This window comes from Neoarius graeffei, chromosome 14 (genome assembly GCF_027579695.1).
Source record: "Neoarius graeffei isolate fNeoGra1 chromosome 14, fNeoGra1.pri, whole genome shotgun sequence".
In the NCBI taxonomy this organism is placed as follows: domain Eukaryota; kingdom Metazoa; phylum Chordata; class Actinopteri; order Siluriformes; family Ariidae; genus Neoarius; species Neoarius graeffei.
This window is the reverse complement of record NC_083582.1, coordinates 2940090-2951370: the sequence shown is the minus strand read 5'-3', so window position 1 is coordinate 2951370 and position 11281 is coordinate 2940090. Positions and strand designations below refer to the sequence as shown.

At 40.9% G+C, this 11281-nt stretch overlaps 1 protein-coding gene across 1 annotated transcript; it reads left to right on the top strand.

The window, feature by feature from the left end:
- Positions 1-238: 238 nt before the first annotated feature.
- star2 (steroidogenic acute regulatory protein 2) lies at positions 239-10619 on the top strand. The gene is made up of 7 exons (XM_060938699.1): positions 239-302; positions 2004-2126; positions 2215-2351; positions 2837-2995; positions 3603-3787; positions 5446-5539; positions 10521-10619. Exons 1-7 carry the CDS (start codon positions 239-241, stop codon positions 10617-10619), a joined length of 861 nt encoding a protein of 286 aa, XP_060794682.1.
- Positions 10620-11281: the final 662 nt, after the last annotated feature.

The following is an 11281-nucleotide window of genomic DNA, read 5'->3' as shown; positions in this document are numbered from 1 at the left end:
TCAGTGTAAATCTTATAATTAAACTGCAGCAAATATTAAATAAATACACAGATATTTCTAGAACAAAGCTGAATATGAGAATATGACCTGCTGTGCCCCTCATCTCTCGAGTGTGTCCTTGATGAAATATGTCTTATCTGAGATTCTGGCCTTCATGTGGCTGTATAAAACTATGCAGCGTGTCGTCCTCACTCTGCCGTCCATCTCTCTCTCTTACACACACGCACACACCGGCATCATGCTGTCGGCCGTTGCTAAGCTGTGCTGTGGGATTTCATACCAACATCTCCGGAGTGTGACAGGTAACAAGACACCATCACAGCATTATAATCGCATCACGTGTCATCTGAGTTCATGTTAATAACAACACACTAATGAACACATCTAACAATTAAACAAATACTTTTTATTTATTTTTTATCTATTTACAAATTGTTCTACTGAAGTCCTTTGCCATTTATCTTCTCAGTGATTCTGTTTTGAATTTTTTCTTTAATTGTTTAAAAAGTCTTTGATTATCATGTTTTTTATCATCATGATGTTTTATTCTTCTTGTTAATTTATAATCTTTTATTTAAAGAACATTGACAGTTTGGACTAATATTGAAACACGTCATAAAACAGATTATTATAATAATAATTATTATTATTATTATGATAACTGCCTCCATGTTCCAAAGTTTGACTTTTATTTATTTTATTTTATTTTTTGCTGTTCTATGAAAAAAGTAAAAATAAAAAAATAAAACAAAGACAAGAATTCAAATTTTGGCGGTGGACTTAGGGATACATTTATTTGCTCATATGTTGTTTAAAATCTTTATTTTTCTCTAAAGCTGCTTTGAGACAATGTCTATTGTTAAAATCGTTATACAAATAAACTGACTTGACTTAAACAATGTAAGCAATGTCCAAGAAACAGGCAAAATCAGGCAATCTGCAAACAACACTTTGAAACGTGATCCAAAACTAAAAAACCCACAAAGAATATTGCAGTAGTCAGAACCAGGATTTCAATCACAATAATACAGGCTTGTTATGTCAGGCAGTAAAGACACTGTGTGTGTGTGTGTGTGTGTGTGTGTGTGTGAGAGAGTCCTTATCTAGTCACTGAGGTAATGTGTGATGTGAGGCAGGAAGTCTGGTGAACTTCACCATGAGAGCTGCCAGGATTCATATTCCATGGTGGCCATGTTTGTGTGTAATGGTGGGTTCTTGGAAATGGAGTCCAGAACGTTCTCCAGTGCTGATGTGACAGAGCCAACCAGGAGGTCGGCCGTTTCTTCAGGAACTTCTGTTATGGCCCTCCGACAGCATGATCCAGGTTCTTTTTTGTGGGCATCCTTTGGGAAAAGGGCTTGGATTGTCAGAATTTCTCAAGGATGTTCCAGGCTGGAACCTGGTACTGCTTCCCCGGGCCGTATCCCTCCCAGTCCATGAGATATTCCAACCTGCCCTCTCTCCTGCAGGAGATGAGGAAGGAGCTGAGTGTGAAGGCAGGCTGGCTGTCGATGTCTCAGGGTTTGGGGAGCATGGTGGTGGTGGTGGTGAGGTGAGGTGAGGTGAGGTGTGGGGGGGGGGTTATTGGATGCTAGGGAGCCTGAGATGACAAGCTTTGAGCTGGCAAACATGGAAAGAAGGTGCCAGACAGCCGTGTTTGGACCAGGCCAGCCTATGGATCAAGTCGTTAATCTGGCACAAGATCTTGTAGGAGTCAATATAATGGGCATTTAGCTTTTTACAGTCTGGCAGCCCCTTAATAGCTCTGATGGTGAGCCATACCCGGCATCCAAGGGTCTACTGTGAAGTGTGGGGTGTAAACTAACATTTAGCTGTACATGATCTACCTGACTTGGTCTATCTGCACGTTACTGTGCTGCAGTACTCCAGACTCCATTATTCTCTTCTTCTCTCTAAAATAAAATAATCACAGTACTCTGTGAATACTGACAAAATAAAGTTAGCTTGATTTTACCTAGTGTTATATTGTGTGTGTGTGTCAGGTTTGCAGCATACGGCCATGGCAGCTTTAGGACAGGAAATCGCCTCCATGCAGAAAAGAGGAAGAATATCAATGGCGAGCCAGAGCTGGGATGTGGCGTGGAGTTGGAGGAACATCAGTGAGGGTAAGAGTGAGGGATCAGCGTTTGGGTTCTGATCAGAGCACAGAGTCCGAGTGTCTGTGGTGTGAGGTATCTGTGTCCTGGTTCTCAGAGACAGAGTGGACAGACAGACAGTATGATGGTGTGGAGGACACGGACCTGTTGTACCAGCAGCAGGGACATGAAGCTCTGCAGAAAGCTCTGGACATCACACAGAACGCTGATGGCTGGAGGACGGAGATCACACAGGTCACTGTGATTTATTTATTATTTCTCCACTACATTCTCTGATTTCAACACATTATTGTTTTCTTCTTCTTCTCCTTAAATTCTCCAACGTTTGATCAGAAACACACTGACAGCTGATGATGTCATAATGAGTGTTGATGAGCAACCGACCAATCAACAGCCTTGCTTTTATAAGTCTTTTTCTCCTATCCTTACATTTTTCATTTCATTCCTTTATCTTGTCTTGCATTTTTCTGTCTTTCTTTTCTGTCTTCTTTCTCCTATCCCTCCATCCTGCTTCTATCTATCTATCTATCTATCTATCTATCTATCTATCTATCTATCTATCTATCTATCTATCTATCTATCTTTTGTTTATTTGAATGCCCACAGTGCTCGCTAGCATCGCTACAGCGTAGCTAACACAGTAAAAGCAATAATAAATGTCAGTTGGAGCTAAACGCTCGACATAAACACTGGATTCCCGTTAACGTGTGTGTGAACAGGACAGTGGTGACGTGATCTACAGTAAAGTTCTTCAGGGAAATCATAAGGTGTTCAGACTGGAGGCTGAACTTGACGCCTCACCTGAGGAGTTATACGAGGTTCTGTTTGTGAAAGTGGAGGAGATGAACGAGTGGAACCCCAGCATCGCACACATCAAGGTCTTTTACACTTTTTCATCAAACACATTAAAATTATAATATGTTAACTTTAATATAGTTGTCTTTTCATGATCATATAGTCAGGATTTTATTTTTGCTAATATGCTGCTGTTGTTGTTTTATTTAAGTGTTACACACCAAGAGTCATATTCAGAAATTCAGAGCCGAGTTCAGTGTTCCACGAGGATTAAATACTGAAATTACACTCTATTATGCTCTATTCAGGAGCTCTGTGAGAGTTACACACCTAGGGGCGGAGTTAGTCTAAAACAGAGGCGTGTCTCAGTTATGAGCAATTTCTTTACAGTGCATCGAATTAACACATTAAGAATTTTTTTATTGATTTACATCTCAAACTAGTGAATTTAAAGTGTGATAAAATCCCAGTAAGGTGTACTTGAAGGTGCAGTACTTTATATAATAAAATATATTTTGAAGTTTGCACTTACTAAATAACACACATTCAGAAAGAAAGCATCAATACCAACTTGTACTTGTAAAATCATTTTGATGCCTTTTACAATTTAAATTGTAGGTTTTGGAAGAAAAAAAACACACACATCACTTTTTGAACATATTTAAAACATCACTCATTTTTGCCTCCCAGGTACTGAAACACATAGGGAAGGAAACCATGGTAACGCACGAGGTTTCAGAGGGAAAAGCGGGGAACCTTATTGGTCAGCGGGACTTCCTGAGTGTCAGGCATTCGCTGAAGATGAAGCGTTGTATTTACCTGGGCGGAGCTGCGACTCACCTGGAGGCTTTTCCACCACAGCCAGGATTCATCAGGTATCCATGACAACCGCGAGACCCAGTATTCATAGCCTGTATTTTTTCTGTCATATGACAGAACTTAATTTATTAGCCAATCACAAAAACATCACTAATAGTCTGTCTTTTGGGGCGGCATGGTGGTGTAGTGGTTATTACTGTCGCCTCACAGCAAGAAGGTCCGGGTTCGAGCCCCGTGGCCGGCGAGGGCCTTTCTGTGTGGAGTTTGCATGTTCTCCCCGTGTCCGCGTGGGTTTCCTCCGGGTGCTCCGGTTTCCCCCACAGTCCAAAGACATGCAGGTTAGGTTAACTGGTGACTCTAAATTGACCGTAGGTGTGAATGGTTGTGTGTCAGCCCTGTGATGATCTGGCGACTTGTCCAGAGTGTACCCCGCCTCTCACCCATAGTCAGCTGGGACAGGTTCTAACTCTGTACAGGATAAACGGCTACAGATAATGGATGGATGGATGGATAGTCTGTCTTTCAATTCATAATAGTTTACATAATGAATGGCACCGAACTCACTAGCAAACTGTGATTTTATTTACTGAATATGATTAGCTAGAGTTCAAATGATCTTGTATCACTACATCATGCTAGCTACTGCTTTAGCACCGTGCTCAACTCTATATGTTCTCTGTACTTAATTTACTGTATAAGCTTTAAAGCTAGTATTTTATGCTCAGCAAAAGAAAGATTAAAAAAAGAAAGAAAGGTGAGTGGTGAGGTCACATGATCAAGTTTGTGATTGGTGAAGTTTGTGATTGTATTTTTTATTACTTTTTTTTTACACCATATTTAACAATTCTACAGCAAATCTATTAGCATTAACACAGACCTTTAAGTTGATATTTCTGAATCTTGTCTCCAAAAAGCAGCAGATATGAAACTTGAAGGAACCAGGTGAGAACCTTGTGGCACTCTAGAATTTAGTTAGAGTTTACAATTCTCCATTTTTACATCATTACTCTGACAAGCAGCATTTCTTTGCACTGATGTGATCTTAATCCAAGCAGAACCTCAACATTAAATATTTAAATATAGATTTATTAGAAATCCTTTAATTATCGCAACTTCAGGTTTATTTTATTTGCACTCAGATGTCATCATGGTTCCACCGCTAACTGCCTTAATATCATTATTGCTAGCTTTGTTCTCCTCTGGAGCCTGGATCACATTTTTGACAAATCATAGTTGAGAATGAAAACCATGATAAAATTCAAAACAATCACATACAACTTATTTTCTCATTGTCTCATCTCATCTCATTATCTGTAGCCGCTTTATCCTGTTCTACAGGGTCGCAGGCAAGCTGGATCCTATCCCAGCTGACTACGGGCGAAAGGCGGGGTTCACCCTGGACAAGTCGCCAGGTCATCACAGGGCTGACACATAGACACAGACAACCATTCACACTCACATTCACACCTACGCTCAATTTAGAGTCACCAGTTAACCTAACCTGCATGTCTTTGGACTGTGGGGGAAACCGGAGCACCCGGAGGAAACCCACGCGGACACGGGGAGAACATGCAAACTCCACACAGAAAGGCCCTCGCCGGCCACGGGGCTCGAACCCAGGACCTTCTTGCTCTGAGGCGACAGCGCTAACCACTACACCACCATGCTGCCCATTATTATTATTATTATTATTATCATTATTATTATTACACAGAGCTGAAGACGGTCCAACGTGCATCATAATCCAGCCTTTACCGGGTTGCACTGGAAAAAGTAAATTCACCTGGCTGCTCAATATGGATGTGAAGGTAAACTTATTCCTACTAAACAATACATATACAGTGTCTTGCAAAAGTATTCATCCCCCTTGGTGTTTGTCCTGTTTTGTCGCATTACAAGCTGAAATTAAAATGGATTTTTGGAGGTTTTGCACCATTTGATTTACACAACATACCGACCACTTTAAAGGGGAATTTTTTTTTATTGTAACACAAACAGTAATTAAGATGAAGAAAGAGAAATCTGGAGTGTGCATAAGTATTCACCCCCAAAGTCAATACTTTGTAGAGTCACCTTTTGCTGCAATTACAGCTGCAAGTCTTTTGGGTTATGTCTTTATTAGCTTAGCACATCTAGCCACTGGGATTTTTGCTCAGTCCTCAAGGCAAAACTGCTCCAACTCCTTCAAGTTAGATGGGTTGTGTTGGTCTACAGCAATCTTCAAGTTATGCCACAGATTCTCAATTGGATTGAGGTCTGGGCTTTGATTAGGCCATTCCAAGACATTTAAATGTTTCCCTTTAAACCACTCCAGTGTAGCTTTAGCAGTATGTTTAGGGTCGTTGTCCTGCTGGAACGTGAACCTTCGTCCCAGTCTCAAACCTCTGGCCGACTCAAACAGGTTTTCCTCCAGAGTTGCCCTGTATTTAGTGCCATCCATCTTTCCTTCAGTCCTGACCAGCTTTCCTGTCCCTGCAGATGAAAAACATCCCCACAGCATGATGCTGCCACCACCATGCGTCACTGTAGGGATGGTGTTCTCAGGGTGTTGGGTTTGTGCCACACATGGCGTTTCCCATGATGGCCAAAAAGATCAATTTTAGTCTCATTTGACCAGAGAATCTTCTTCCATGTGTTTGGGGAGTCTGCCACATGCTGTTGGGCAAACTCCAAATGTGATTTTTTTAAGCAATGACTTTTTTCTGGCCACTCTTCCATAAAGCCCCGCCCACTCTGTGGAGTGTACAGCTTAAAGTGGTCCTATGGACAGATACTCCCATCTCCACTGTGGATCTTTGCAGCTCCTTCAGTGTTAACTTTGGTGTCTTTGTTGCATCTCTGATTAATGCCCTCCTTGCCGCTCTGTGAGTTTTGGTGGGCGGGGCCTTCTCTTGTCAGGTTTGTCGTGGTGTAATATTCTTTCCATTTTGCTATAATGGATTTAATGGAGCTCCGTTGGATATTCAAAGTTTGGGATATTTTTTATAACCCAACCCTGATCTATGCTTCTCCACAACTTTGTCTCTGACCTGTTTGGAGGCTCCTTGGTTTTCATGTTGCTTGCTTAGTAGTGTTGCAGAGTCAGGGTCCTTCCAGAACAGGTTGATTTATACAGACATCATGTGACAGATCATGTGACACTTTGATTGCACACAGGTGGATCTTAATCAACTAATTATGTGACTTATGAAGTGAATTGGTTGGAGCAGCTCTTATTTAGAGGTTTCATATGAAAGGGGGTGAATACTTATGCACACTCCAGATTTCTGGTTTTTTTTTTATCTTAATTATTGTTTGTGTCACAATAAAACAACAATTTTCACCTTTAAAGTGGTCGGTATGTTGTGTAAATCAAATGGTGCTAACCCTCCAAAAACCCATTTTAATTCCAGCTTGTAATGCGACAAAACAGGACAAACACCAAAGGGGATGAATACTTTTGCAAGACACTGTATGATCCTTTTTTGCCCATTTTTCAACTCAATATTGAAAAAGAATTTGGTGGGTGCATTCATACATTCCCTGGTGTGGAAACGGGACCTGACCAGAGCACCATGAGACTTGATACCTAAAAGATCAGATAACAGGTTCTTTTCCCCATAACTTTGTCTATAATGGAACTTTCACCATTTATATCGGCCTGTGCCTAAAGAGCCAGTATCTCCTTTTCCATGTTTTCATACAATCGGTGATGTCCTTAGTAATACTGGAAGTGTGCTGATGACAAAGTTGTTTAATTTGGACCACAGCAAAATTCCACCCCGTTCCAAGTCTTGAAATGACGGTTTTGTTTTCTTAAATTCATGCTAGAAGTACTGGAACACTTCGTTAAAATGAACATCATTTAGCAAGTTAAAGTGTCAGTAGACATGTTTAGGTTTTGAGTCCCTGGCAAACGTAGTGCAGAGCACCATGCTGTGGTCAGAGAAGCCTGTGAGTATAATGGCACAGTGGGTAATGGAGCTTTACTGGTGTTTGTACCTGTACAGTCTGTCTAATCTGGCTGAGGATAACGTGTTGTTGTAAGTATGAGCTCATGTGTACTGTGTCTGCGTGGAGTGAAATTCCTCCATATGTCTGTGAGATCTTGTGAGTTTATAATCTCAGTAAGTTCCCTTTGTGGGGGCAGGTGGGGTTCCATGTGACTCCTGTCTATGTTCATTTCTGTACAGTAGAATATCTTCAGATTGGCAGTTTTTGAGAGTAATCGCTGAAGGTTTGTAAAAACACTTTTCTATCTAAAGGTGCCGTGGGGCATAAACACAGTTAAATGTAAAACAGCTGTTTTCATATTGGGCTCTGACTTTAAACAGTTTACCTTTAATGATTTCCTCAACCTTGTCCGAGTACGGTGCAGAGTTACAGTGCCTTGCAAAAGTATTCATACCCCTCGAACTTTTTCACATTTTTCCACCTTACAACCACGAACTTAAAAGTTTTTTATTGAGATTTTATGTGATAGACCAACACAGAGTAGCACAGAATTGGGAAGTGAAATGAAAATGATAAATGGTCTTCAAAATTTTAAACAAATAAAAATCTGAAAAATGTGGTGTGCATTAGTATTCAGCCCCCCTGCGTCAATACTTTGTAGCGCCACCTTTTGCTGCAATTACAGCTGCAAGTCTTTTGTGGTATGTCTCTACCAGCTTTGCACATCTAGACACTGAAATTTTTGCCCATTCTTCTTTGCAAAGTAGCTCAAGCTCAGCCAGATTGGATGGAGAGCGTCTGTGAACAGCAATTTTCAAGTCTTGCCACAGATGCTCAATGGGATTTAGGTCTGGACTTTGACTGGGCCATTCTAACACATGAATATTCTTTGATCTAAACCATTCCATTGTAGCTCTGGCTGTATGTTTAGGGTCGTTGTCTTGCTGGAAGGTGAATCTCCTTCCCAGTCTCAAGTCTTTTGCAGCCTCCAACAGGTTTTCTTCCAGGATTGCCCTGTATTTAGCTCCATCCATCTTCCCATCAACTCTGACCAGCTTCCCTGTCCCTGCTGAAGAAAAGCATCCCCATAGCATGATGCTGCCACCACCATGTTTCACAGTGGGGATGGTGTGTGCAGGGTGATGAGCAGTGTTAGTTTTCCGCCACACATAGCGCTTTGCATTTAGGCCAAAAAGTTCAACTTTGGTCTCATCTGACCAAAGCACCTTCTTCCACACATTTGCTGTGTCCCCTACATGGCTTCTTATGCCTGTCTTTCAACAATGGCTTTCTTCTTGCCACTCTTCCAAAAAGGCCAGATTTGTGGAGTGTACGACTTATAGTTGTCCTGTGCACAGATTCTCCCACCTGAGCTGTGGATTTCTGCAGCTCCTCCAGAGTGATCATGGGCCTCTTGGCTGCTTCTCTGACCAGTGCTCTCCTTGCTCGCTCTGTCAGTTTAGGTGGACGGCCACGTCTTGGTAGGTTTGCAGTTGTGCCATACTTTTTCCATTTCTGAATGATGGCTTGAACTTCTTGAGATGTTCAGAGCTTGGGATATTTTTTTATAACCTAACCCTGCTTTAAACTTCTCCAGAACTTTATCCCTGGCCTGTCTGGTGAGTTCTTTGGTCTTCATGATGCTGTTTGTTCTTCAGTGTTCTCTAACAAACCACTGAGGCCTTCACAGAACAAGTGTATTTATGCCGAGAATAAATTACACACAGTAGGACTCTATTAACTAATTAGACGACTTCTGAAGGCAATTAATTGATTGCACTGGATTGTATTTAGAGGTATCAGAGTACAGGGGGCTGAATACTAATGCACACCACATTTTCAGATTTTTATTTGTTTAAAATTTTGAAGACCATTTATCATTTTCATTTCACTTCACAATTCTGTGCTACTCTGTGTTGGTCTATCACATAAAATCTCAATAAAAAACTTTTAAGTTCATGGTTGTAAGGTGGAAAAATGTGAAAAAGTTCAAGGGGTATGAATACTTTTGCAAGGCACTGTATGTGAGAAAAGAATTGTGATGCCACCGCTAACTGTGGTATCGTGGCGGAAAATCGATTGCCATCAAACTCCTTGGCCCAGTCAGGACTGCTATCAGCGTCGGTGTGAGTTTCCTGAGCGGAAAGTCTATAGAGTTAAACTGAAAAAACTAAACTATACATAAGAGGAAAGTGCGAAGAGGCAATGACTTCTATAAAAGAGAAGAAAGAAGGAAAAGACAAAGAAAAGAGAAACATCATGGCAGCCACTCACTCGGCACTCACAACACTCCTGGCTCCGCCCACTCACTCAGCACGTGTGTGTGGGGGAGAGAGAGAGAGAGAGAGAGAGAGAGTGCAGGTGTGGTATCTGATTATTCAATGTGTTTGTAAGATAACCTTCATCCTCCCGCTACACACACTGTGGCCTTCCTCTCTCTCTCTAAGTCACACACACACACACACACACACACACACACACACACACGCTCTTCTAGCTATCTCAGTTGCATTAACATGCTTGACAGGTGACAAAAAGGTGATGGATTATGGACAGGTGATACTGAGTGATGTACAGTTCATAAACACATGATTAACAGGTGATAGACAGGTGATGGATGGTTGTTGTACCATTTCTGTACCTGTAGGTAATGGACAAGTGATGTACAGGTAAATGGGTTTGAGAAACTACTAATGGACACATGATGGACAGGTTATGGAGAGAGGATGGACAGATTGTGGACAGATGATGGACTGGCGATGGACAGGTGCTAAATGACTGATGGACAAATGAGGAACAAATCTACATTCGTCTCCCCACACAGTGACACGGTGTTCTGTTGGTTTCTCTCCTCAGGGCTGGCTTCCTAAATCTTTGGTAAATCAGGCGCTCCCTCAGGCTCAACTCAACTTCACAAGACACCTACGGAGACGACTCAAGAGGGACAGGAAATGAACTATTGCTCACACACACCCCACTGGAAAAATCAGATTAAAATCATCCTGATATTTAGCTTCAAAAGTCTGAATGCAGGACCAAAAACCTGGTTACATTTCACCTCCATCAAACACACAGACGATGATGATGATGATGATGATATAGGAATGATGACATGAAACACAAACCTCATCTGTAGTTCTGTTTTCTTTCTTCCAAACATGAAGTTCCGATGTGGAAAATGATAATTATAATTCTCCTCATGAAGGTTTGCTCACATGAACAGTTCTAAATAAAAATGAAAAAAAAAAAAATTAATCAAACTGATCTGATTCTCTTGATTATGAGATTATATCACTAATGTATAATTATCACTAATTTTCTTTCCATTTTTTCTCATTTCAATCACTTAAACATTTATGATATAATTTTTTTTGTTAAAGTCCCTTGTAGAAAACATGAAGTATTTCCACATGGCCGATATTTTCGTTCCTAAAAAAAAGAGTTAGTTAACTCAATGCCGTTATCTGTAAATGTATTTAAGGCATTGATTAAACTTTTTTTTTTAAATAAAGTGAATGTTTCCACTAACAACTATTGGGGGAAATCCAGGGCTGCTGGAAAAATAAGTTATTTTCACCTATTTCACCAAATATAACAAAAAAATAGCAATTTGTTGA